At 42.4% G+C, this 27494-nt stretch overlaps 1 protein-coding gene across 6 annotated transcripts; it reads left to right on the forward strand.

Annotated features, from left to right (window-relative positions):
• The first annotated feature begins 38 nt into the window (after positions 1 to 38).
• ZBTB8OS (zinc finger and BTB domain containing 8 opposite strand) lies at positions 39 to 26252 on the forward strand. 6 transcript variants are annotated; one of them, XM_064589537.1, is made up of 7 exons: positions 44 to 567; positions 11945 to 11969; positions 12242 to 12363; positions 12586 to 12668; positions 13635 to 13687; positions 15189 to 15225; positions 26101 to 26249. In XM_064589537.1, the coding sequence occupies exons 1-7, from the start codon at positions 435 to 437 to the stop codon at positions 26149 to 26151; spliced, it is 504 nt and encodes a 167-aa protein (XP_064445607.1). In that variant the 5' UTR covers positions 44 to 434; the 3' UTR covers positions 26152 to 26249. The 6 variants fall into 6 exon arrangements, with proteins under 6 accessions (XP_064445606.1, XP_064445607.1, XP_054368978.1 ...); XM_045898185.3 differs by lacking the exon at positions 26101 to 26249 and adding an exon at positions 17902 to 22981 and having other exon boundaries at positions 51 to 567; XM_045898186.3 differs by lacking the exon at positions 26101 to 26249 and adding an exon at positions 17902 to 22981 and having other exon boundaries at positions 461 to 571.
• The last annotated feature ends 1242 nt before the right edge of the window (positions 26253 to 27494 follow it).

Raw genomic sequence — 27494 nt, forward strand, 5'->3', positions numbered from 1 at the left:
ACCGCCGGGTCACGTGAGAGGTTTAGTCCGCACTCTCCAGGGGGCAGCCATTTTCTTAAAGGCCGTTCAGCTGCCGACACTGTCAAAATACTCAGATGAGAAATATAGGATGCTTTCGGGTCTAGTTAACAACTCTGGGAGTGAGGCGGAAAGAAAAGGCTTCCAACCACTCAGACATAGGGGTGTCTAGTTCAAGTGTCTCCCTACTCCTAGGTCCTCCAGTTTCTTTTTTCTTATTTCTTAGAACGGATGAAGTAAACGCAGAAAATAGGGTCTAAGCCTATTAAAGATGTGCTCCCAGCGGCAGGCCCTAGGACAGAAATCTTAGGGTATAAAGTACATCGGCGAGAATGGAGTCCTGGTTCTTTAAGGGGGCGTGCCAATGGGGGCGGAGTCTAGAGCGGAAGTTGTAAATCAGATCCGAAGTCCGGCTAATGAAGGGCGGAAGTAGAGTGTTTAGTGCTGCAATCATGGCGCAGGAAGAGGAAGATATTCGAGATTACAATTTGACTGAAGAGCAGAAGGCGAGAAAGGCCAAGTATCCTCCAGCCATTCGGAAGTACGAGTGTGAGTAGGTGGCTCACTTCTCTCATGCTCTCTCTCCTTTCCCAGGTCTTCCGGCCTAGCTTTCCGCTTTACCCCGTAAGGTGCTTCAGGCTTGATCCCGTTTCGCCCTGTATTGTAGGTCCCTGTCTGGGGGATGCTAAAGGAAAAAGCCACCTGGTCTGAGAGTCGGGAAACTGGGCTGCCACATTTACAGTCTCTTGAACTCTTTCTACATTTACCTAGTCACATTACCTTGTGGGAATTTTACCGGTGTATTCATTCTAAAGATAACCATATTTTCAAGCGTTTGCCGGGTTGTCGCCCGTATGTATCTCCCAACAGTGGGGTGGTTAGAGTGTGGTTACGTTAGAGGACTTAGAAAGCTGAGTAGGGGGGCACCTGGATGGCTCAGATGGTTAAGCATCTGCCTTCGGCTCAGGTCATGATCCCAGCGTCCTGGGATCGAGTCCCGCATCGGGCTCCCTGCTCTTTGGGAGCCTGCTTCTCCCTCTGCCTCTCTCTCTCTCTCTCTCTGTCTCTCATGAATAAATAAATAAAATCTTAAAAAAAAAAAAGGAAAGTTGAGTAGGGAACTGCTAACTTGGTGATTGACCTGGATCGTGTTTTTAGTAAAAAGACCTGGTTTTGCCATGAACAGCTTTGTTAACTTAAGGCAAATCAGATAACCTCTCTTTGCACCTTAGTTCCTTCATCTGAGGAGTAAATGAGATAATACACCTGAAAGCATAGTGCAGATTCTGATCTTCTATATAAACGTTTAGTTATACTCCCTAAAGGTTGCTATGGTTTGGGGAGCACAAATCTGACTTTTATTTTTCTACTTTAAAATCTCATTAATTTGGGGCGCCTGAGTGGCTCAGTCGTTAAGCGTCTGCCTTTGGCTCAGGCATGATCCCAGAGTTCTGGGATCGAGCCCCTCATCGGGCTCCCTGCTCGGCGGGAAGCCTGCTTCTCCCTCTCCTACTCTCCCTGCTTGTGTTCCCTCTTTCCCTGTGTCTATGTTAAATAAATAAATAAAATCTTTAAAAAAAAATAAAATCTCATTAATTTTCTTTTGTCCTCTGTAGAGTTTATTTACCATGGCATACTGGGTTCTGAACCCACATATCTCCCTTGCTCATTTTTCTCTTAAACAGTTTTTTAAAAGATTTTATTTATTTGAGAGTGAGAGAGAGTGCGCCCGCTTGCGATCACGAGCGGGGAGGAGGAGGGACAGAGGGAGAGGGAGAAGCGGACTCCCCACTGAGCCGGGATCCCTACTGGGGCTCCATCCGAGGACTCCGAGATCATGACCTGAGCCAGAGGCAGCCACTCAACCGACTGAGCCACCCAGGCGTCCCTTAAAAACAGTTTTCAATAAGTCTTGTATCGGGGCGCCTGGGTGGCTCAGTCGGTTAAGCGGCTGCCTTTAGCTCAGGTCATGATTCCAGAGTGCTGGGATTGAGCACCGCATCGGAATCCTTGCTCTGCGGGGAGCCTGCTTCTCCCTCTCCCTCTGCCTCCCTGCCGCTCCCCCTGCTTGTGCTCTCTCTCTCTCTGTATCAAATAAAATCTTAAAAAAAAAAAAATAAGTCTTGTATCTGATTCAAAAAGTACAACAGGTATACAGTGTGAAAGTCTTTCTCTTAGCCCTGATTCCCGACCATCTAGTCTTACTCTCCAGGTCAACATCAACAGTCCTTACCATTTTCTCATGTATACATGCAAAGATGTTCTAACATTTATTTTATTTAACCAATTTCCAGTTGATAGACATTTATGTTATTTCTAGTCTTTTGTTATTAGAAACAATGCAGCAGTAAATATACTTGTGCATCTATTGTTTTGTACATGTGCAAGTATATCTGTGAATTTCCAGAAGTTATGCTGCTCTGTCAAAGGATATGTATATTTTTAATTTTAACAGTTATTGCTAAATTGATCTCCAGTGAGGTTATGCCAATTTATACTCTCACTAGCATTGTATGAGCGTGCCTCTTTCCTCACACTTCTACCCATTTATTGCATAACCATACTTTTTGGTCTTTTCTAATTTAAATATCTTGTCATATTAATTACATTTTTTCTTATTATAAGTGAAGTTGAACATATTTCTGTATGTGTGGAGCTATTTGTTATGTCCCTTTCTGGGATGTGTACATTCATATTCTTACCCATTTTTCTATTGGGTTGTTTTTGTTTGTTTTACTCTAGAAATTTATTTTTATGTAGTGAAATTTATTAACTTTTTATGGCTTCTGGGAAGTCGTACTTTTTTTTTTTTTTTAAGATTTTATTTATTTATTCATGAGAGACACAGAGAGAGAGGCAGAGGGAGAAGCAGGCTCCCAAGGAGCAGGGAGCCCAATGTGGGGCTCGATCCCAGGACCCTGGGATCATGTCCTGAGCCGAAGGCAGACGCTTAACCATCTGAGCCACCCAGGCGCCCTGGGAAGTCGTACTTAAGAAGGCTTTGCCCACTCTGAGATTGTAAAATAACTCTCCTGTGTTTTCTTCTAGTACATTTGGAAATGAAAAAAAAAATTTTTTTTTAAAGATTTTATTTATTTATTTGAGAGAGAGAATGAGAGACAGAGAGCATGAGAAGGAGAAGGGTTAGAGGGAGAAGCAGACTCCCTGCTGAGCAGGGAGCCCGATGCGGGACTCGATCCCGGGACTCCAGGATCATGGCCTGAGCCGAAGGCAGTCGCTTAACCAACTGAGCCACCTAGGCGCCCCTGAAAATTTTTTTTTTTAAGTAAGCTCTACACCCAATGTGGGGCTTGAACTTACCACCTTGAGATCAAGAGTTGCATGCTCTATGAACTGAGCCAGGCAGGCGCGCTTGGAAATAAACTTTTATTGAAGTATAATACATGTACCAAAGAGTGCATATATCATAAGTGAATGTTCACAAACTGAATACACCTGTATAACTGACCAGATAGATAAACAATATTACAGCATCCCAGCAGCCCATCTCATGCTCCTTTCCAATCACCACCATTCTCCCTGCTCCCATTAGCCTGACTTTTTTTTAAGATTTTATTTTTAAGTAATTTCTACACCCAACGTGGGGCTTGAACTCATAACCCCCAGATTAAGCCTCTCACACTCCACCAGCTGAGCCAGCCAGAACCCCCCCCCAAAATTAGCCTGACTTTTAACATCATAGATTAGCTTTGCCTGTTTTTGTGCATTCTATAAATGGAATTATACAGTATGCCTTTTGTCTTTCTAACTTTCTTTTCTTTTCTTTTTTTAAAGATTTTTTATTTATTTATTTGATAGAGAGAGAGCACAAGTAGGCAGAGTGGTAGACAGAGGGAGAAGGAGAAGCAGGCTCCCCGCCAAGCAGGGAGCCCGATGCGGGGCTCGATCCCAGCACCCTGGGATCATGACCTGAGCCAAAGGCAGACGCTTAACGACTGAGCCACCCAGGCGCTCTCTAACTTTCTTTTTTTAATTTTAAGTAGGCTCCATACCCAGCGTGGGGCTCGAACTCACAACCCAGAGATCAAGCGTCACATGCTCTACTGACTGAGCCAGCCAGGCACGCCCAGTATGTCTTCCTTTTGTGTTTGGCTTTTTCTTGCTCATATTTGTGAGAACCATATTTTTGCTAATAGTTATAGATTGTTCTTGTTTCTAGTTTTTTTTTGTTTTTTTTTTTTAACATTTTAATTTTCAATACATCAGAATTAGAGTAAGGTAGAAATTAAGTATCTGATTTAATTATTTTCCAGGTGACTTACCAGATGTTCTGACTTCATTTCTTCAGCAGTCTGTCTTTTTCCCTGTGATTGAAATGGGACATCTTTCTCATATACAGAATTCCCCTACCTATATTTAGGTCTGTAGCTGGACTTAACTATTCTGTTCCTTTGTTCTGTCTCTTTTTATGTGCCAGTGCTGTAGTTTTAATTATTGAGGCTTTATTCTATCTTTTAATATCTTGTAGGACACTCTCCCCTCACTATTTGCCCTTTTCCTGCCATTCTTTTTTATTTTGGCGGGGGGCGGGGGCAGAAGAAGAGAATCTTAAGCTCTTAAGCAGGCTCCACGCCCCGTGCAGAGCCCAACGTGGGGCTCGATCTCACAACCTGAGATCATGACCTGAGCTGAAATTAAGACAGGGACGCTTAACCAGCTGAACCACCTAGGCACTTTCTTGCCACCCCCTTTCTTGCCATTCTTGCTTTTTTTTCTGTATATAGATAAATATAGACAAAACTAATGGCTTCCATGTATACATCACTCAGCTTCGGCAATGAAGAACTTGAGCTTACATAGCATCTTGACAGGAGCAGTAATTTTGTAGACAAATGACAAGACAACAGAAAAGCACTTTGTATTTGTGGGGCAGCCAATCGTGGGAAGATAAATATATGGGGGAACTAATGGAAGATGAGGGCTAGCTAGGAAACTTTATTATGTTGATTCCTCTGGTGCTGATTCTGGGTGGATAGGGGTCTAGAGTTTTCTCTGATGATTAATTTCCTTGCTGATAGGCAATGGGGAGCACCTTTACAAAATTATGTTTTAGGCATATAGTGGGGAAAGCAGAGTTTTTCTTGTATCTTCTCTCATTAGTCTTCAGCTCAAAATAATCTTTATGCCAGCGTGGCATATATTTGGCTACCTTTTCACCTCCTTTCCTATTTATTTATTTACTTATTTCTTTTTTTTTTTAAAGATTTTATTTATTTGAGAGAGAGAATGAGAGACAGCACAAGAGGGAAGAGGGTCAGAGGGAGAAGCAGACCCCCTGCTCAGCAGGGAGCCCGATGCGGGACTCGATCCAGGGACTCCAGGATCATGACCTGAGCCGAAGGCAGTCGCTTAACCAACTGAGCCACCCAGGCGCCCTATTTACTTATTTCTAAGTAGGCTCTGTGCTGAGCCCCACATTGGGTGTAGAGATTACTTAAATAAAAACTTAAAAAAAAAAACCCACAGATTAAAAAATTACTATTGGTATTTTTTCATTCATATTAATTATGAATTTAGGGAGAATTAAAGCTTTAATATTTACATTAGCTTTTTTCTCCAGGAATAGGGTATTCAAATCTTATTTTGTGTATCTTGAGAAGGTTATTTTTAGGTATTTCATCTTTTTTGTTTTTTTGTTTTTTGTTTTTTTTTTTTTGAGTAATCTCTGTGTCCCAACGTGGAACTCAAACTCATGACCCTAAGATCAACAGTTGCATGCTCTTAAAAAAAAAAAAAAAAAAAAAAAAAGAGTTGCATGCTCTACCAACAGAGCCAACCAGGCACTCCACATCTTTTTTGTTTCTGATGTAAATGTAAATGATCCTTCTTCATGCTGTCATCTCTGTCTGTCCTGTTAATTGATTAAAATTGTGAAGGCTATTGAGTTGTATAATTTTTTACACTGCCTTTTTATGGAATTCTCTTATCGTTAGTATAATTTTCAGTTGCTACTCTTGGGCCATCATCTCCAAATTTTTTTCATTGCACACTTTGAATTTTGTATGCTCTACTGTATTATCATAATATATGCATTATAAAACATCTGTTTTCTTTCCTCTGACACCACTTTTTTTTTTAAGATTTTACTAATTTGAGAGAGAGCTAGGGGGAGGGGCAGAGGGAAAGGGAGAGAGAATCTAGAGCAGATTCTTCGCTGAGCCCAGAGCCCGACTCTGGGTTCAGTCCCACGACCCTGAGATCATGACCTGAGCCGAAATCAAGACTTGGACACTTAACCAACTGAGCCACCCAGGCACCCTCTGCTAACACCACTTCTGACATGAAATGCGTGGTTTCTCCACATCAAGCAGTTTTCCAGTTCTCTGACACCAACTAGGTGTCCATCAATTCAATTCAATTCTGACGCTAACTCTCCAGAATTAGCACAGACCCCACTGGTTAAGGGCTCAGTTCCACAGGACTGCTCCCACTTCAGACACCAGCCCCAAATGGGCCACCCAGGCTACCTACACTTCTGCCTAGCCAATTGCAATTTCTGGTGTTCCCACGTATCCCCTCTAGCCCCCCTTGGGCTCAAGTTCAGTAATTTGCTAGAACAATTCACGAACTCAGGTAAATGCTTTACTTGGGTTTACTATTTTATTATAGGGGATACAACTAAGCAACAGTCAAATGGAGGCCATGCATTGGGCAAGATATGGGGAGAGGGGCTTGGAGCTTCCATACCCCCTCTGGGCTCGTCATCCTCCTAGTACCTTGATGAGTTCATCAATGGGATGTTCTCCAAATCTCTTTACGTGTCTATAGCTTAGTCTCCTGTTCCATCCTCCACAGGCCAGACACATACTCATTGGTGGTGAGGGGGTGGGGCTGAAAGTTCCCTCTCTTTAATCTGTGTTTGATCATCCTGGTGACCACCCCATTCTTTTTTTTTTTTAAAGATTTTATTTTTTACTTATTTATTTGAGAGAGAGAGAATGAGAGACAGAGAGCACGAGAGGGAAGAGGGCAGAGGGAGAAGCAGACCCCCTGCTCAGCAGGGAGCCCGATGTGGGACTCGATCCCCGGGACTCCAGGATCATGACCTGAGCCGAAGGCAGTCGCTTAACCAACTGAGCCACCCAGGTGCCCGACCACCCCATTCTAAGGCTATCTAGGAGCCCTATCCTGAGTAACCTTAAAAGCATAGACTCAGGTGTGGACAGAGGGGATAATTAATGAATAAGACACTTCTATCACTTAGGAAAATCCAAGCGTTTTAGGAGCTTTGCCAGAAACCAGGGACAAAGACCAAATATATATTTTTATTATACCACAAAAACATTCAGTAAATATAGCAATTAAGAATGAGAGAAGAAGGAAAGATAGTTTGACTTTTTAATTTGTTGTACAGAAAAAATCCTTTTGCTCAAAAATCCTGTTAATATTTTTATGATATGTTTCATGATTATATCTATGGAGAGGATCATATATTTATATGAGTTACATTAATCTGTTTCCTAATAATTGAATCTTGGCATTCCAGGAATAAATCCCACTTGATCCTACTGGATTCTACTTGCCAACATTTTGTACAGTCTTTGATGTAGTGTGAGATTAGTCTGTATTTTCTCCCAGTTTCATTTCTTTCCACAGATGGCCCCCAGACCTCCTCCCAAGCTTATCCTGTATGTAGCTGTTTTTCCTTTTAGACTCAGCGTAGTTACCATCTCGTTTATTCATTCAGCAATATGATTGAACACCTGTTGTGTATCGGACACCGAGCAGAAATTGGGAATAAGAGAATGAGCAAACAGATTCAGATCACCCTTGGTCTCTTGGTTCTTACAGTGTTAAGTCTTGTTTCCTTTGGGAATTCTTAACCCCTCAGTCCATGTTAAATTTATTTCCTATTCTTCCATAGTTTTCAGTTCTCAAAGTGTGGTCCTTGGACCCTCCGGGGGTTTCCCAGACCCTTTCAGAGGATCTGTGATGTCAAAACTACTTTCATAATAATACTGAGCTATTTGCTCTTTTACTGTGTTGATATTTGCGCTGATGGTGCGGAAGCACCGGAGGGGGTAAAACTGCTGTCCTTTTAGGACAGATTGAGGCAGCAGCACCAGACTCTGCTGGGAGTCACTTTATTCCTTACCTTCTTGTACTTAAAAGAAAAAAGTCATTTTGACTTAAAGATGTCCTTGATGAATCAATAAGGACTGTCAGTTTTATTAAATCTTGACCACTGAGTACATGTCTTTTTAATGTTCTGTGAAACAAAATGGAAATTATGCATAAAGTGTTTCTGCTGGTTGTCAAAGTATTGATTACCTTGAGGAAAAGAACCTGTGTAATGGAGCTGCGAGCTGTGTTTTGTTGTTTTTTTTTAAAGATTTTATTTATTTATTTGAGAGAGAGAATGAGAGACAGCACAAGAGGGAAGAGGGTCAGAGGAAGAAGCAGACCCCCTGCTGAGCAGGGAGCCCGATGCGGGACTGGAGCCCGATGCGGGACTCGATCCCGGGACTCCAGGATCATGACCTGAGCCGAAGGCAGTCGCTTAACCAACTGAGCCACCCAGGCGCCTGTGAGCTGTGTTTTTGTTATTCAGACAGGGATATTTGGCAGATAATTTCTTAAATAAAGTGCTGTCACATCAAGGAAAATAACACGATACTTGTTGGCAATGATAAAATTCAAGGTTTTGAGTGAAATTCAAATTTTGGAAAACTTGTATATACCATCATGAGCTTGACAGTTTCCCAGTTATTAAAGATATATATATATATATATATATATATTTAAAGATTTTATTTATTTATTTGAGAGAGAGAATGAGAGAGAGAGAGAGCATGAGAGGGGGAGGGTCAGAGGGAGAAGCAGACTCCCCGCCGAGCAGGGAGCCCCATGCGGGACTCGATCCCGGGACTCCAGGATCATGACCTGAGCCGAAGGCAGTCGCTTAACCAACTGAGCCACCCAGGTGCCCTAAAGATATTTTTGATGAGATTGGTGGCGCCTGGCTGGCTCAGTTGGCAGAGCATGCCACTCTTTATCTCAGGGTTATAAGTTCGAACCCTACAGTGGGTGTAGAGATTACTTAAAAATGTTTTTTTAAAAAGTTCAGTAAACAGATACATACATGTATTTTTCACTGGAGTGTGTTATACATTGGGTTGTAACCAAACTTCAGTCAGGCTATAGAACATTTCCATTACCCTAGAAAGTTCCCTTTTGCTTTTTTCCTGCAAGCCCCCACATCCTTACTTTGAGGCAGACAGTTTGGATTTCTATCACCAGAGCTTAATTTTGCCTGTTTTAGAGTTTCATGCAAGTGGATCCACACGGTATAGATTCTTTTATGCCTGGCTTCTTCACTCAGTATCAAAAATAAATGCAGCTGGACATTTAAGTGGTGAATGGGATTTTATTCAGTAACTACAATAGGAGAAAGAGCTGAGCTCCATTCCGAATTGCACAGAGGTGATGGGACCTTTTAAAGGGCAAATGCAGAAGAGGGGAGAGCGGGAGCTCAGTAGAGTCAGAGAAGTGAAAAATCACTAATGGTTAGTCTGTAAATTCAATTAGGCCTACAGTATGGTAGCAGGCAGTTACCGAAGTTCGAAGTTTGGGTTCTATCCTCCCACAGGGACTGGGAGTCCTTCCAGATGATTACACTTCAAAGGAATGGCTGTGGAGTCCTTGAGAAGGACCCTGCTGAGTTGTAAGGGATAAATATTCACTGTTGTAAGCCCTTTTTAGTAAATGCTGTAAGAAAGGGAGGTTAAGGGCCTATTGTCAGGTTTTGGCTGGAACAAACAGTAAATTCTGGCGCTTTCTCCAGCAGGTAGTCTAATGGCGCTCGGGCTGGGGTGATTCTAGGAGCAAGGCTTATGCTGTTAGAAGCCCATCTGTGCTAAAGTTGGACCACTCTTGGCACAGAAATTTTGGATAGAGGTGTTAGATGCTGAGAGTTTTGCAGTTTTCATTTAACGTTTTTGAGATTCATGTTAATGCATGAGTCGGTAGGTCGCACTATTTTATCACTGAGCAGTACTGCCTTGTGTCTTTGTTTATCTGTTCTATAGGTGGATACTCAGTTTTTAATTTGGGGGAATAAATTGCTGTGAGCATTCTGGACACAGGCGTTCATTTCTCTAGGGTTAACACCTGACCTTTTCGTTTAACTTGTTTATCTTCTCTCCTGGTCATCTCCTAGTGCCTAAAACATATTAAGTCCACAAGAATATTTTTGAGTGAATTAGAGATGAATTTGAACCTTGAGTGCCACCAGAAGACTATATGTTATGGTGCAAAGTCTATTAGCCTGGTGCTTGGGACTTCTCAACTCTAGGCCCACCTTTGCCTCTAATCAACAGTAGTCTTTAACAAGTCACACGATCTCTTTGCAGGTTTTTTCCTTTTTGAAAAAAAAATTTTTTTAAGATAATCTCTACACCCAACATAGAGCTTGTACTCATGATCATGATCAAGCGTCGCATACTCTACAGACCTAGCCATCCAGGCACCCCAGGTTTCTTCTTGTAAGTGAAGGAATTATAATAAATGAGCTACACAGCTTCCTTCTAGCCTGAATATTCTATGATCCCAAGTGGGAAGAACTGATAGAAGTCATGATACCAGTGAAGAATAGACTGCGAAATGTTGAGATGCAGATCCAGTGGGAGTTTGTGATAGGAGCGGTTGTTACTTTTAGGTGGGGATATCAGGAAAAAGCTCATAAACATATTGCAGAGTTTACTTTCTAAAACCGTTTTATTAGCCAAGGGTATCATTGAGGAGTACTTCAAATGAAAGAAATCAACAAATAAAAAACTTGGCTCTTATTTTAAAAAGACAAACCTATTTTGTATAGGATTTGGTTAGATGTTCATGAAAAGGTAAGACAGAGAAATCTGGAATTTTATATCTTTGATGATGAAGTAGTTCCTAGAATTTTGGTCATTCACACAGCAGATATTTAGAAAAGATACTGATTTGTTGAGGAAAAGTAACAAATGGCAGGAAATGGCATTATTGAGATACTACAATGTATTAGACATTTTAGATCACCTTGAAGCTCCTGGCCCTGCTGCCTCCTAGAAATTGTTATTTAAATACGAATCTTGGGGCGCCTGGATGGCTCAGTCGTTAAGTGTCTGCCTTCAGCTCAGGTCATGATCTCGTGATCCCAGCGTCCTGGGATCGAGCCCCACATGGGGCTCCCTACTCAGTGGGAAGCCTGCTTCTCCCTCTCCCACTTCCCCTGCTTGTGTTTCCTCTCTCACTGTCTCTCTCTCTCTGTCAAATAAATAAATAAAATCTTTAAAAAAAAAATACAAATCTTGACTTTTTAAAAAATAACCTTTAAGAAAGCAGTTAACTTTCTTATGTAAATGGATAGCAAAAGGTGAAGCTTGCCCCACATTTTCTTGCTTTTAAAGGATAATGTTTTTGGGTTTTTTTAGGATTTTATTTATGTATTTGAGAGGGAGAGAAAATGAGCAGGGCCGCGGGAGGGGCAGAAGGAGAGGGAAAAGCAGGCTCCCTGCTAAGTTTGGCGCCCAACTTGGCGCCCAACGCAAGGGCTTTATCCTAGGACCCTGGGATTATGACCTGAGCTGAAAGCAACTGCCCAACCAACTGAGCCACCCAGGCGCCCCAAAGGATAATGTTCTTTTTTTTTTTAAAGATTTTATTTATTTATTTGACAGAGAGAGACATGGCGAGAGAGGGAACACAGCAGAGGGAGTGGGAGAGGGAGAAGCAGGCTCCCCTCAGAGCAGGGAGCCCCATGTGGGGCTTGATCCCAGTACCCTGGGATCATGACCTGGCCAAAGGCAGACGCCCAACGACTGAGCCACCCAGGCGCCCCAAGGATAATGTTCTTAATAATGAACTAGAGTTTCTTGTGATCTGCTAGTCAAGTTTAATGACATAATGTGTTTTTCCCTCTTTCCCTCAGATTTGGATCATACAGCAGATGTCCAGTGAGTACACCTGCAATTTATGCCTTTGAAGTCATGTTCTTAAATAGGAAGTCTGATGTTTTAATCTTGCTGTCCCTACTTTTAATTCTCTTCCTATTTTGGTTTCTTCACAACATGAAAATGATGATTTAAAAGAACCTGATTTCCATGCCATTAGATTGATTGAGGCCTTTGGATTTGTATTTATCATGCTGATTTTATTTTGACCTTGCTGTCAAGTTTTCTCTCTTGCTGTAGATTTTATTACACAGGGCATAAATGTATTTCCTTAGGTTACATGCGTGGGGAGATACTCTGGAGGAAGCATTTGAACAATGTGCAATGGCCATGTTTGGTTACATGACAGATACTGGGACTGTGGAGCCCCTGCAAACAGTAGAAGTAGAAACCCAAGGTAACCAATTTATTCACACGGAAGAAATTGTCATGCAAATCTGCAGTGTTCTACATAAGTTAAGTACATTTTCACAGTAAGAACAACAAAATTAATTCATGAGCCTGTTCTTCCTCTTTTGGCTAGCCTAAGAAATTCCTTGCACTTTTAAATTCAAACAAGTTTTTAGAGACAAGAATTATTAAACCTCATACTATCGTGATTCTTCATGATCCTTTGTAGGAGATGACTTACAGTCTCTGCTGTTTCACTTTTTGGATGAGTGGCTTTATAAGTTCAGTGCTGATGAATTCTTCATACCCCGGGTAAGCAAGGGTTTTTCTTTTTTACTGAGCAATGGGTTCTTAGTTCAGATTTTAAAAGAAAAAGTGATTGAGAATAGAACACATGATGCAAAACCAAGCCATATGGATACATAAGATGATACTGATTTGCAGAAAATAGGGACTTGGTTAACCTGACTTGACCTATGTATATGCATTTTGTAATATTTAGATCTCTTACCATATACTTGTCACTAATCAGGATTGTGTGATAAGAATGGACCTGCTATCGTCACCCACACTTTTTATGTCTCCCAAGTTTGAACTATATTTATGTCCATCCATGTGTTCCTTTGTCCCCATGCGAAATTTAGCCTAAATGTTGGCCTAAATTTAAAAATTGTTCTCAGCTTTCCTTAACATGAAAAGGGAAAAGCCAAATGGATATTGCTTGCTGCCATCAACCTCGAGAAGGGAACCCCTCTCCAACATCATTGTTAACCTAACACATAGGGCCCTCCTTGTTTCCACACCCCTCCATTCTCTCCCTTCCCAGCCTCACTACATACATTCTTCTAACTGGTCACTTGTCTTACAGAGGTCAAGAGCCTACAGTGTTATTTACAAATGGGCTGAGAATGATTGAAATCCTGTATCATCCTATTCTGTTTTACAGAGAAATTTTTTGACGCATGTTTTTAGATTGTACATTTTTCAGGAATATTTCCCTTGAATATGTATGAAAAAGCCTTATTTCCTTGAAATATATTTCATTTGTTCTACTTTAGTTAACATTTTAATTTTCTTTGCTTCAGAGAAATAGTATGCTATTATTTTCTAGGAAAGGGGATAACCTAGACATATTTTTGTAAATTTAAAGTATAGTTGATATACAATATTATATTAGTTTCAGGTGTACAACATAGTATTTTGACAATTATTAGACATATTTTAGTAGATGGTCTGTTATGAGCATTTTTTTAAATTAAATTTTTTTTTCCTCTTTAGGAAGTGAAAGTACTTCAAATTGATCAAAGAAATTTCAAATTACGGTCAATTGGGTATGTTTTGAAAATCTTTTTGTGCTCGCTTTGGCAGCACATATATGAAAATCTTTTAAGTAGCAAGTCATGAAGGTTGTTAAAAATCTGCACTGAACCTAGGAGGCAGGAAGACAAAAATGTAAAGTCAGAGGTCCAGTTGCATCCCAGTGGAGCTCTGCAGGTTAAGCTTTATGAGCCCTAGGAGCAAGGGTTTTGGTCCTCAGCTTTGGAGGACCAGAAATTTGTCAGAATGAAGTTGATACTGGTTCTTGAAACTGATTCCCAATTTACTGATTTTTAGCGTAAAATTTTTTTGCATGAAACCTGGCTGGGTGACAGGAAGCACTGATGCATCCTTTTTGTAGATCCTAACACCTGGACTCTGTTCAAACTAGTTCCTTCTGTTAACAAATTACACTTTTCCTTCCAGAGTTTCAAACACTTGATTAGATCTCTTTGATTGGACTTGGTGTTTCTCAAATCTCTTCAGTCACTTAAGGATATCTTTTAGGTTATTTCTATATGAAGTCCATTTTTTTCCACTTTATGTTGAATTTGATTTCTTTCTTTTTGTAAAATGAGGTCTTTTATTATTTCCCCTCCTTTTCTTTTTTCTTTCTTTCTTTTTTTTTTAAATGGGTAAGGAATCCGGCTTCTCCAAGGGTACTTAGCTAATGCATAGTTGAACAGAATTTTAAAGCTTTGTTATTTCGGGGTGTCTGGGTGGCACAGTCACTTGAATGTCGGACTCTTGGTTTTGGCTCAGGTCATAATCTCAAGGTGGGACTGAGCCCTCTTTTGGGCTCCACGCTTGGCAGAGTCTGCTTGGGATTCTCTCTCCCTCTCCTCCTCCCTCTGCACCCACCTGAGCCCTGCTCTCTCCCTCTTCTCTTGAATAAATAAATCATTAAAAAAAAAACCCACAAAGCTTTGTTCTTTCTGCTACCACTACTGCTTCTCCTGTGATCTCTAGTCACATTTGTGTTGAAGGCAGAGAAGATACTTATCCCAGGTTCTAGGAGAGTACCTTTCTAGGGCCTTCTGTATACAGGCCATGGACATTTTCTGAAAAGTTATAAAATGCAAACTGATTTAAGATAATAATCCTACAGCATGTATTTTGCCTCTGCAGTACTCAGACCTGCTTTCTGCAATAGGAGATAGTAATTAATTAGTTCTGTAGCTTTGAATACAGTGAAAATTTTGAACATGCTACTCTATTATAAAACAATAGTCATTAAACAATGTATATTAAGAATCTACCACATGCACACTGTACAAGGGCACTTTTTTTTTTTACGGCAACCATCAACCTTGTTGAAATAGCTATAGCACATAAGTCCCTCAACAGCTGTATTTACTGGCAATCAAACTGAAATTAATAGCTTCCTTAGCCCTCCCATCTCTTTTAGTTTCTCATATCTTAACCACATTGATAAGGTTTATTTTAAAATATGTAAAGGATAAATAAATATTAAATCTTGGAAGTCTTAATCATGTCTTAATTTTCCTTCTCAAGGTGGGGAGAAGAATTTTCATTGTCCAAGCACCCTCAGGTATGTTTTTAAATCCAGCCATTAAAAACATTTTATACTTCCTCACCATGAAGTCAGTATATGACGGTAAACCTCAGTGAGTTCTAATAAAATGGTGTAAAGTCATAAGGTTTCCTCAGACTTCTCTGACCCTGTTATGTCTAAACACTGGGACTACACACATCTGACTTGGTGGGTTAGGAGTCAGTACTTGGGTTTTAGGGACAGGTTTGTTACAGATTTTTGTGAGACTTAAAAGTCCCTTTGCCTTTTCGAGCTTTTGTATCTTTCCCTTTAATGAAGGTGTTGGACTGAATGTTCGTTCTCTAAAGCACCTTCTACTTTCTGTGCATCTCCAGATTCTGTATTTGCCACCCTGTGTGGCTTTACTCTATACCAGTCAGATGTGTATGGAGGAATGGGGGCAGGCACATGCTTTCTGTAAAGGGCTAGATCATGTTTGAAGCTTCGTGGAACAAGAGTGATAGAAGAGCAGTATTCAGCTCCTCTGTTGTAACACTGCAGCTGCCGTAGACAACACAGAGATGCACGACTGTGGCTGTAATCCAATAAAACGTCATGGCCGCTGAAATCTGAATTTTATATCATTTTCAAATGTCATGAGATATTCTTTTGTGGGTTTTTTTCCCCCAACCATTTAGAAATGTAAAAGCCATTCTTGGGCAGGGGGCTGTACAAAACCAGGTAGCAGGCTGGATTTGGCCCGTGATTTGCAGTTTGCTGACCCCTGTGTTTAGGCCAGGGAGACCTAAATTAGTTCAGGGTGACTGAGGACTCCAGGTTTCTTCTAGGAGTTGCAGTATCATTTCTTCAAGCACAGCATGATGAAATGAAGCCTGGTGAGGGAACCTTGGGAGAGAAGCATTAAAGAAGAGAAACCAGGAGAGGGGGCCATGTGAATTATAATACAAAAGACACAGTGGAACTTTCTTTTGAACATACTATGTTTGAGGTGTATATTAGGTATCTAAATGGAGATGTCACATAATAGGCACTTGTCTGTAGGATGACTTGTTTGGGAGATAGGTGGATCTGGAGATCTCAATCTGGAAGCCATCACTGAATAGACGATATTTATAGCCATAGGACTAGATAAGATTACCAAGGAGGGAGGTGTAGATAAGAGAGCGTATGGTGAGGACTGAGCTCTGGGGCACTAACTTTGGAAGAGACAGAGCCAAAAAGGAAAGGAGAAGGAGAGCCTCATGAGAGGGAGCAAAAGAAGAAGGGTGCCCTAAAGCCAGATAGCAAATGCTCTTGAGACTGCTCAGAGTGAGATGAGGATTGACAGTTGACCATGGATTTACTAATCAGTGGAAAGATGTGTGGGTCAAAGAGTGAATGAGTGAGAGAGAGGGAAGTGGAGGCAGCACATTGAGACAATTCTTTCAAAGAGTTTGCAGAAAAAGGGAACATACTGGATAGACCAGTAATAGCCAGAGGGGAATGTGGTGGGGAAGGGAAAAGTTGTTTTGTTTTGTCTTGTTTCGGTGAAGAGGTTTTGTAGCAGCAAGGAGTAGTGTAGGCTATGTGGAAGTGATCTAGGAACTCAGGGCAAATGGATCATGCTGGAGAGGGAGAGAATAATTTCAGAGCAAAGACCTTAAGTTGGTAAGGGGGTTAGAGGACAGAGTGTCCAGGGTCAGGGGTCAGCCTTCTGATAGGAACAGGGCCGGGCTGTTCGTTGTAACAGGAGGCAAAGCTCATGTGAGTACAGACGCAGGAGATGGTAGATTTGATGGGAGATGAGCCAGTTCTTCCTGATTGCTCCTGTTTTCTCTAGGAGGCACGGCCTGAGGGTGAGAATGAGGGAGGGATGCTGGTGGTGAAGATGCAAAGTAATGGTTTCAGAGGGTGAGAAGGTCTCAAGTGTAGGTTGAGGACCCTTCTGAGACTGTGGACATGATTTCAGGTGATAACCAGTTAGCATGGTGCGTGCTGCTATAGGCAGAAAGTTGAACTGGATTTAGGTTGTGGTTTCACCAGGTGATTAGGGCAGAGGGAAAAAAAGCAAAAGTGGGTGCCTTTCAAATCTGTCTGCGAAATCATCAGATTTCTTTTGTGCCATGGAGCTAGCAAATGCCAGTCACCTATTGCCCGAGACATTTCGCACTACACGGAATTCTTGTAGATTCTTTTCTAGAACAGGAAGGAACTAAGAGGATGTCTAATCCTGGGGTTCTAAACTGGGGCAGGGGAGGAGGGGTTGTCATGTATCAAACACATGGAGAGAGAACCCCATGATAAAGTGAGTGGGCAGCGGAGGAGGAGAGAAGAGTCTGTGTTCCTCGGGCCCGGGTCACACTGCAAGCAGGAGGTCTTGAGGAGCCCTGAGCCAGGCAGTAGGAGAGCTTTGGGCTCCTCCACTCAAGCCATTTGGTAAACGGGAAAGCGGGTGCTGGAGGGGTCAGACAGCGTCCGTAGCCAGGCGGGAACAAAGCCAGGCCTCGAGCTGCAGCCCTTAACCGCCCAGCCAGCTCGCTTTCCCTGTGCACACATTGCATTGTTGCTGGATGAGTGGGGAGTGCTGTACAAGTACTACTTGTTTCATGTGGCTTTTTAGTTTTTCAGAATAATAGTAACGTTTGGCCTTTCTGCCAGTTGTTGCTAGAATAAATAATTCTGATTTCGATGTTCACTTTTTCTTTCTTGTTTTTTCTCTAACCCCTGCTTTAGGGAACTGAAGTCAAGGCAATAACCTACTCAGCAATGCAGGTCTATAATGAAGAGAAGCCAGAAGTTTTTGTGATCATTGACATTTAAGATACCAAAAAACAAAACAAAACAAAAATAACCTCCTAAAACTCCCACCTATGAAGAACTGTTTTTTTCCTCTTCCTTTTCAGAAGATCCCGTGATGTAAATTCTACAGTATCTGTTGATACATGGAGATTTGCAGAACAGAACTTTTTTAAAAAAGATTTTATTTATTTATTTGACAGAGAGCGAGAGAGCACAAGCAGGGAGCAGCAGAGAGAGAGGGAGAAGCAGGCTCCCTGCTGAGCAGGGAGGCCAATGCGGGGCTCGATCCCAGGACCCCGGGATCATGACCTGAGCAGAAGGCAGCTGCTTAACGACTGAGCCACCCAGTCGCCCCAATTTTCTATATATACATTAAGAGAGGTTGTGTTTTAGATTCCTGTGGGACAGAGCCATCCTGTATTCCACTTGATTTTCTTAGAAGAAATAATTATAGTTTAACAATTGGGACACTTCTCTAGAAAAAGCTCTGAGTTTCTCTCTCTCACATTTTTAAAGCACTAATGTATGGACACTTTACTGTTTTCCCATAAGAAAAATTAAATACCCTTACAAATGGGCCCTTCCAACATGTAATTTTATATTAAAGCCAGTATGTTTATACATTTAAAGAAGAAAATAATCATTTTAACATTTCTTTTTTTTTTTAATTACCTAAGATCTTTGTTGTGGGAAAACCATGTTAAAATGATCTGAACTTTTCAAAGGAGGTAACTTAAAAAAAAAAAACTTCTTTTGTTTGATTTGCAACGTTATTCTAGTCTCTATTCATTGATTGAGGTATTCTTTGTTGCCACGACAAGAGTTTGCAAAGTTGCTATTTATTCACACATAGATGAGAAAAGATTGCCACTGGGTGGTGCCAAATATCATTATAGCATGCTAAACTTGACCTAAAAGGAAGAGATTGTCTGTGAGCTTCCTAAGTATTCTAAGCACTGTAATATTCTTCTCTGGGTATTTAACAGAAAGTAGAGGTAATGGAGACTAGGCCAAGAACCATGGTTTGAATAGTAGCTCTTCAAATGAATACATAGCAGGATAGTTGGGGTGGTGCTTCTTAGCCTTTTTTATTGTTAGGCACATTTTGTAAATTTGAATTGTGGTCCTCCAAGCAAAAACTGTCTATAAGAACCTCTTAACCTTTTGTTAGGATGAATTTCCAGGCAGACATAGGGCTTTTTTTTTTTTCTTTTCCATGGACTCCTTTGAATATCATGGGCTGTTTGGGGCATTGATTGTGAAAATGTGCACTGGAATACTGTGAGTCTAATGGAAGAGCTGAATCCAGAATAGGAAGAGCTCTTGGGATATATTAAGCCAAGCAGGGTACAAACTTGACTAGGAGAAAAAGAATAGCTACACCTCTTACCACCAGTGTTATATAATGGGGTTCAGAAAGAGCAAGTCAGTTGTAATTATGCAATACAAATTATACTTCTTTTCATTTATAGTAAATTTATAATTTGTTAAATTTTGTGTGAATTCTAAAATGTGTTTTGGGATGCTGCGTGGCTCAGTTGGTTAAGCATCTGCCTTCATCTCAGGTCATGATCCCAGGACCCTAGGATTGAGTCCCGCATAGGGCTCCTTGCTCAGTGGGAGCCAGCTTCTCCCTCTGCTTGCCAGTCCCCCTGCTTGTGCGATCTCTCTCTCTCTGACAAATAAATAAAATCTTAAAAAAAAAAAAAGTTTGTATTTTTAAACATGCCAAAATGAAGATACTGAGTAGAAGGAAAATGAGTATGTTGCCCTTTGTATGTGAAGTTGGCATTCTTGACTTACCAGCAACACACACTTTATTTTTGTTTATTTACTGAGATGGTTGCACCAGGCTCTCACCAGACTCTAATACTAGAGTCGGGTATGTGTCTTGGGCTAGGAAACACGTCTTTCCCCTTTGGAAAGCAATTCCCCCACCCTATAACATACCCACTCATCTTCACTTCTGTGTCTTATTCTCCTATCTGGGCTGTCTTTCCCATTTCCCAAAACATGAATAGCACATTGACTGCCCAAGGAGTTAGGGGCATAATGAGAATGAACTGTGGGTGTTTAGCTGAGGATTTATGCCTCTCAGCTCTTGCCCTTATTGCCAAAGTGAATATAGGCCTAGTGTTGCAGTTTTCATGATACTCCAAAATTGGGATTTTCATATGAAATCTCCCGAGTTTGGGGGAGGGGGAACACCCCACTATGGGTCATCACAGTGGAGTACAAACAAATTGTGGGTGGGCTGAATCAAAGCTGGTCAGAAAGCTCTGCTTTAAAGCACAGCTCAAGTCACATTTTCTCAAACCTTCCCTAACCATTCCAGCCTTCAGTGGTCTTTAAACTATGCCTCCTTATGGGGCACGTGGGTGGCTCAGTTGATTAGGCGACTGCCTTTGGCTTGGGTCGTGATCCTGGGGTCCTGGGATCGAGCCCCAGATCGGGCTCCTGGCTCGGCGGGGAGCCTGCTTCTCCCTCTCTCTGCCTGCTATTCCACCTGCTTGTGCTCTCTCTCTGTCAAATTTAAAAAAAAATCTTTAAAAAATAAACTATGCCTCCTTAGTTAACTTTAAAGCTTTGCAGCCTTAATTTTATAATTGTTCCGTGTTCGCAACCTTGTCCCTCTGAATTAGAAGGAGCGGTCCCAGGTGGCATATAATAATAGATGGTCAGTCACTACCTAAGGTTCCTGGGCTAAGTAAGCATCTTGGAGCTACATCAAATTCAGGCAGAGCCTGCAGGTCAGCTCCTTGAGCAGATCTACAAGAGTGTAGGATCCCAAGTCACAAGTCTCAATCTCTAGCCTTCAGTCTGCTGTCTGACCATGGACCTACTTCCTCATCCATGTATTAGTAGTGCTAGTGATTCCTTAATTCCTTTCCAATTCTAAGTTTCTGTGATCCTGCATTACTGTATTTTAAACAACTGAGCTGAGAACAAGAAGGTTTCTGTTACTGAAACTGTTTTTGATTGTTTAGCCTAAAGGGTCCATATCACACCATCAGCATGTTCCCATTCACTCCAATTAGATGGCCTTTGTCATGAGTATGGCAGTGTGTCCCATGATGGCAGTGGCTTTTCAGGAAAGTCATCGTGACATGGTGACCTTTTCTCCCTGGTGCCTCTCCCTCCAAGCGGTATAAGTGGTTTTGTATCCCTACAGCCACTCTTGCCGATTCTCTTTCCACCTTGCTATTACCACTTGGGCTTTGGAAGTAAATGTTCAAAAAGGGTGGGAAAAGAACAATTTATACCCTCCTCAAAGTGGGGCATGTGCACCCAGTGAACTAGGGTTCTGCCCCCCTCCCCACTTCTGAAGTCTGAGCTTCAGAAGGCTTGAGGATTTACAGATTGAGAATTTTGTTTCTTCATCTAAGAAACCAGAAAACCGGAAAGGATGTCCTCCAAAAGCTCCTTCCAGAGCAAACATCCACAGAATTTAGTGACTATAGTACTTTATCAATGTTGTTTCCCATCTAATGTACTATGAATAGCTCTTATTTTGTTACCTATGAAATGAATAATGTCAAATTCTGGACAAAGAAGAAAGTACTCTTAGAAAAAAGGCCAGCATATTTATTTTTGTCATAAACGCATATCCAGGATTTATCTGTACAAACTACTTCCCCAAGTGCTTTCAGTATGTTGTCCATTTGTCCTTCCAGTATTTCTTTTTTGTCCTTCCAGTATTTCTATATGTGGTGCATTTATCCTTCATTTTACAAATATGGAAATTAGTAACACCGAAAACTACCTGGCTGTTAAGGGGAAGATTTGGGACTCTGTTTATTGTCTTCATACAACATCCTTTAATATATAACAAATCACATCTATGTTCTGTTGTTCTTTTGATCCACCTGTGAGGTTAGTATAGCAGCTATTCGTTTTGTATATAAGGAAACACTTCATGTTTGGGTGATATTTGTAAGATACAACCCAAAAGAAGATGACTGACGGATTGTGCCATTTTCTTTGACACTTACTCTAAAAGTTCAAAAGCTAATGTTATTTAGCAGAAACTTTTTTTTTTTTTTAGGATTTATTTATTTGAGGTGGGGGAGGAGCAGAGGGGTAGGGAAAGGGACCAGCAGACTGCGCTGAGCGTGGAGCCTGACATGGGGCTCAGTCTCATGAGCCTGAGATCGTGACCTGAGCTGAAACCAAGGGTTGGATGCTTAACTGACTGAGCCACCCAGGCACCCCAAAAACATTTGAACTGTAGGAACAGGTTCATAGGACAAGACAGTAAAGAAGAGTAGATTTCTATTGTTTCTTCCCACTGCCAAATAAATATACAACTATGTGTGTGGTTGGTTGGTTTGTAAGTAGACTCCATGCTGGGCGTGGAGCCCAATGCAGGGCTTGAACTCACAACCTGAGAACAAGACCTGAGCTAAGATCAAGAGTCGGGTGCTTAACTGACTGAGCCACCCAGGTGCCCCAATGTGTGTGGGGTTTTTTGTTTTTTGTTTTTTAAGATTTTATTTATTTGACAGAGACACAGGGAACACAAGCAAGGGGAGTGAGAGAGGGAGAAGCAGGCTTCCCACTGAGCAAGGAGCCTGATGTGGGGCTCGATCCCAACCTGAGCCGAAGGCAGATGCTTAACAACTGAGCCACTCAGGCATCCCAACGTGTGCGTTTTTTAAACTGCTTCCAAGTATAAACGTTGAGGATGTTAGAGTCGAATTCCAATGCTGACCCTGTCATTCATGAACTGTATGACTTTAGGAAATTTCCTCAGCCTCTTTGAGGCTTAGTCTCCTCAGCTCTGAAATGGGGAGGATGACTACTGTCAGACCAGGTTGCTGTGCGATGCTCTGGTATTGCTAGGGTAGTGAAGAACCTTATTTTGTAAATGAAGAAAAAGTCATTTTGGAATTATACTTGGAGCTGTGGCATTTAAACGACTGTGCTAACATTATTTGGAGGACTTGGGGTGTGTAGCGGTTGATAGCACAAACTGGCGCCAGATCACTGGGGGTCAAGTCCTGGTTCTGCCATTTACTAACTGTCCACTTTGGACACGTTGCTTTGCCACTCTGTGCCTTAGTTTCTTCATTTTAGGTGATGATGATAGTACTTGTAGGGTTGTTGAGAGGATTAAATAAATGTATACACATAAAGCTCTTAGGACGGTACCTGACACATAGTAAATCCTCTACAAGTGAGGGCTAGTATTACTTTGACAAGCATAAATGCTAACAGCTCCCTTCCTCTTTCTCCTTACTTAAAAAAAAAAAAAATGTCCACAGTGTTCATTCAGTTAGGGGCTGCGGCCAGCCCAGAGACAACCCTGGCGGCCGGTGCAGAATATGCTAAGGTCTGCGTTTATGAAGAAGGGCAAAAAAGCCACTTCTTTCTGCTTCTTCCTTCTTCTGTTTTCTCTTTAGACTTCTTTTCCTTTCCTGCTTCTCCGCTCCACGTTTTTCCTGTTTAATCTAGCTTCCTTTCTTCCATATGTGAGTTGAGCATCCATCTTCAAAAGCTGTGCCCATCTCTTGATGCCAAACCAGTTGCCCTTCTAAGGAGCTCCCTCCCATTTGTCCCTTCCTGATCCCCTTGTAGCTCACGGTATTACACATTCAAGGGTGTAATGAGAAGAAAGATGAACAAGTTATTGGGCAACTTTGTTTCTGCCTTTATCTTTGTTCCCCTGACCCCTTCAGAGCCCTCTCAGGACCAGTGGAGCCCCCCATCACCCACCAGCTAAGTTCACATAACACCAGTTCCTACCTTTGACTTTTTACCCTGTTTTTTTTTTTTTTTTTTAAGATTTTATTTATTTATTTGAGACAGAGAGAATGAGAGACAGAGAGCATGAGAGAGGGAGGAGGGTCAGAGGGTGAAGCAGACTCCCTGCAGAGCAGGGAGCCCGATGCGGGACTCGATCCCGGGACTCCAGGATCATGACCTGAGCCGAAGGCAGTCGCTTAACCAACTGAGCCACCCAGGCGCCCTACCCTGATTGTTTTTATAACAACTTCAGTGAGATATAATTCACATACTATACAATTCACCCATTGAAAATGTACAATTCAATGGTTTTTAGTGTATTTTCACAGTTGTGCAACCATCATCATAATCAATTTTAGAACATTTTTGCCGCCAGAAGAAACCCACTACCATTTTAAGCCCTCACCCCACCCCACCCCCAGCTCTAGGCAATCACTAATCTACTTTCTGTTCTTTAGATCAGTCTATTCTGTTGCCCAGATTCTTACCCGCCAACCCTGTCCCTTTTCAAAATAACTGGAAATTCACCTTTCAGAAGCTATTTGGACTCATCCCACCTGCTTGATCCCAGCTTTACTGGGTTCCCTCAAGTCCAAAGAAATACTTAGACGATGTTCTAAATATTTGGGTACATTGCTGCACAAAGCTCCTTAAGTCATTGTATGAAGTCACATCTCCTCTTTTAAGTTGTTCCTGAAGCAAGGGAGCTGGCTTCTGGTTATAATACATACCTTATTTGAACCTTCTATCTTTAGTGGTGTGTTTCAGTGACACTTAACCCAGGTCTTCCTGGATTCCAAAGCTCCTGGCGCCATGCTCCTTAGGAAGAGATCCTTAATGTCATGTTTTCATATCCAAATTCCATATTCCTTATTTCTATCTATAGCACCCTTGGCCGCCCACTCCCCAGACTGCAGCTGTCTTGGATTTCTCTTAGACTTCCATTCCCTGCACTCATTCCTTAGTTATATTGATCAACGCCCTTTGCCCTTCTTTGTGTCTCTTAATTGGATGTCCTTTCCATTCGAGGCATAGCTCAAAATCATCTTTTCTCTTTCTTTTTAAATCAGCAGATGTTATTTTTATGTTGGGATGAATGACGATTTTTGTTATCTATATTCATTTTCGTGTAAAAACAAAATAAATGTGACACTCTCCCCACCCGAATTATTTGTCTGAATTCCATCTAGAGATCTGTGTGCTTGGAGGAGGCTGCAAATGGTAGATATTAAGATAGCTGTTGGGTGAACAAATGGATATGCTTCCAGCACTTGGTACTTTCTACCTCACTCACATCATTTTTGGCGGTTTGTCCGTCTCCCCACCCGAAATGTAAAGTTCTTCCGCTCATTTCATTTCATTCCTCCGCCTTGCACGTGACAGAGGTTCCCCAAGTCATTTTAAATGGCTAACCTTTCCATATGTACGTAAATGTAGGAGCCAGGGGCCCTGCTTCCAGTTTCCTTCTGGAAACTTCCCCAATTCTGGTCTTGGCCAAGTCTTTTCATTCTAAGGCTGTTTCTTCATCTGCCATAATAGCACCTACCTCACAGGGCTGGCATGTTAAAACGTTTGTTGCTCAGTGTTTCTCTTAAAGAGTTATGACCCCCTAAAAAGGGGCGGGGGGGAAGGAAGAGCGGCAAAGAAAACAAGAGAAAGGGCAGTCACGCCGGATAAACTTGAGCACCGCAGCGAGGTCCGGGCTGAGTCTGACCCGCAGGAAGTTCCGGAGTGGCAGGAGTTCTGGCCAATAGCGGGTCCTGGCTCCGCCCCAGGTGTCTTTGCCCGGCTCCTATTGGCTTGAGTGCGGACGCCCGGAGCGCCTAAGGCTCTCATTGGCCGCCGGGGCCCGCCTCTCCAAGCAGCCTGGCTGGCGGGGCGCCGCGGGCTCAGTGGTGTCCGGGTGTCCGCTGTTCGGGTGTGAGGGTCGGGGACTCGGAGGCAGTGAAGCGCTGTGTCGCAGACACGGCAGTATGGTAGCCGGAAGTCGGGATAAAATAGACTAGCTGTCCCTGGCCTGGCCACGATTTGGGGTGTCCCATCGCATGGGCTCAAATCCCTGCCTGGGGTCAGTCATTCAACTTCCCAAGCCTGTTTCCTCCTTCTGTGACGGGGAAACTGAAGCACTCCATAAAATCTGCTGCTTGTTCCTTTTTCTGCCTACACCTCCACTTTACACATGCCTCATCATGCAAATAGCGTACGTCCTCCTTGTAAGGGGCAGGAATTAATGATTTCTTTGGAATAGATAACATCTAAGGAAGGAACAGGGGAGAAGGACCCCGCGGAAGCTCTCAGATGCGCGTTCCAGACCGCGGGCGCTACACAGCTCGGGGCCAAGAGCCCTGGCTCTAAGGAATAACACCTGGACCCTCGTCTTTGTTCCAGGGTGCCCGGATGCCTGCGAGGACCCGACACCAGACCACAGTCCTCAATTAAAAAACCCCCAGACCCCAAGCAAGGGGCTCTCTCCTCGCCTGAGTCTCCCAGGCACTCTATACCTGCGCTCTCTATAGCTTCAATAAACTCTTTCACCTGCTGCTGGCTCGAGTTTGATTTCTAGATGGCGCGCCGCCAGGGACCCACGTGGCTGGTTCCCCAGGACCCCCTGTGGGTCCTCACCAGGAGGCAGGCATCACTTCCAGTTGAAAATGGGGCCGGAGTGAATGCCTACCTCAGAGGACTGGGATCCAGTAGACACTCAGCAAATGTGGGCTCTTTTAATTGGGCACCCACTTTGCGGGCAGACTTTTCCGTCCCCCCCCCCGAATCTAGCCTTGGGGTGTCTGGTAGGTCGCGGGCCTCTCTCGGGGTCGAGCCGTGGTCTGCTTTCCAGGAAAAGTAGTTGTGGGAGAAAACAGGACTGAAAAGGAAAAGGGAGGTTCCTATTACCCACTGTTGTAGACTTCCCTTGTAGAAAAGAAGATAGAAAGCCACGCGGGGTCACGCACCTGAGCTCAAATCAATGTCGCGGATGGTTATGGGGGGGATAATACTGGAGCTTCTAGTGCCAATACTTACAGGCGCCGCTTTGCACTGTTGTGTTCCTCATGGATTTTTTTTCCTCCAGGGATAAAGTTTTAAGTCAACTCAAATACCCAACAAAAGCACAGTATCTATTTCTATTTTATTTCAGCATTTAATCTTTTTGAAATTTGCAAAAAAAGTGCCACTTCGCTATTGGATGAAAACTTTTTTTTTTTGTAGGAAACTAAGCCAGGGAGTGTCTGTGTATACAAGACTGCCGAAGGGGTATACCTATCCTGTTTGAATTGCAAGCACAACCTTAGAGGTGGGCATGAGGATGGTACTCTACTCAAAAGTTGATTTAAAAAAAAAAAAGTTTTTTAATGGCAATACTTGAAGGAAGAAATTTACTTTTCTTTCCAAATTTGTCCTCAGCCTTCTTTAAATAACACATCTTAGTATGGAGTCCTACCTCTCCAGTATGACATTTAACTTGAATAAAAAATGATTTAATTCAATTCATTGATGGAATTCTGTGTAGCAATTAAGTTCCATAGTGCTTAGAGTGTGTCCTGGTTCCTTCTTCAAAAACAAAGAGAACAGGGACGCCTGGGTGGCTCAGTCGTTAAGCGCCTGCCTTCGGCTCAGGTCATGATCCCAGGGTCCTGGGATCGAGCCCCACATCGGGCTCCCTGCTCAGCCAGAAGCCTGCTTCTCCCTCTCCCACTCTCCCTGCTTGTGTTCCTACTCTCTCTCTCTCTCTGTCAAATAAATAAAATCCTAAAAAACCAAAGAGAACATTAAAGCTTGTAAAA

This window comes from Mirounga angustirostris, unplaced genomic scaffold (genome assembly GCF_029215605.1).
Source record: "Mirounga angustirostris isolate CCGP_5_RB_7025 unplaced genomic scaffold, mMirAng1.0.hap1 SCAF_4, whole genome shotgun sequence".
Taxonomy (NCBI): Eukaryota; Metazoa; Chordata; class Mammalia; order Carnivora; family Phocidae; genus Mirounga; species Mirounga angustirostris.

Bases quoted from the DNA above. Each gene is read 5' to 3' on its own strand.
- ZBTB8OS (XM_045898185.3), top strand. From the start codon at position 435: ATGAAGGGCGGAAGTAGAGTGTTTAGTGCTGCAATCATGGCGCAGGAA. The intron at 11,970-12,241 runs GTGAGTACACCT...GTATTTCCTTAG, and splicing joins GATCATACAGCAGATGTCCA to GTTACATGCGTGGGGAGATA. The intron at 12,364-12,585 runs GTAACCAATTTA...GATCCTTTGTAG, and splicing joins AGTAGAAGTAGAAACCCAAG to GAGATGACTTACAGTCTCTG.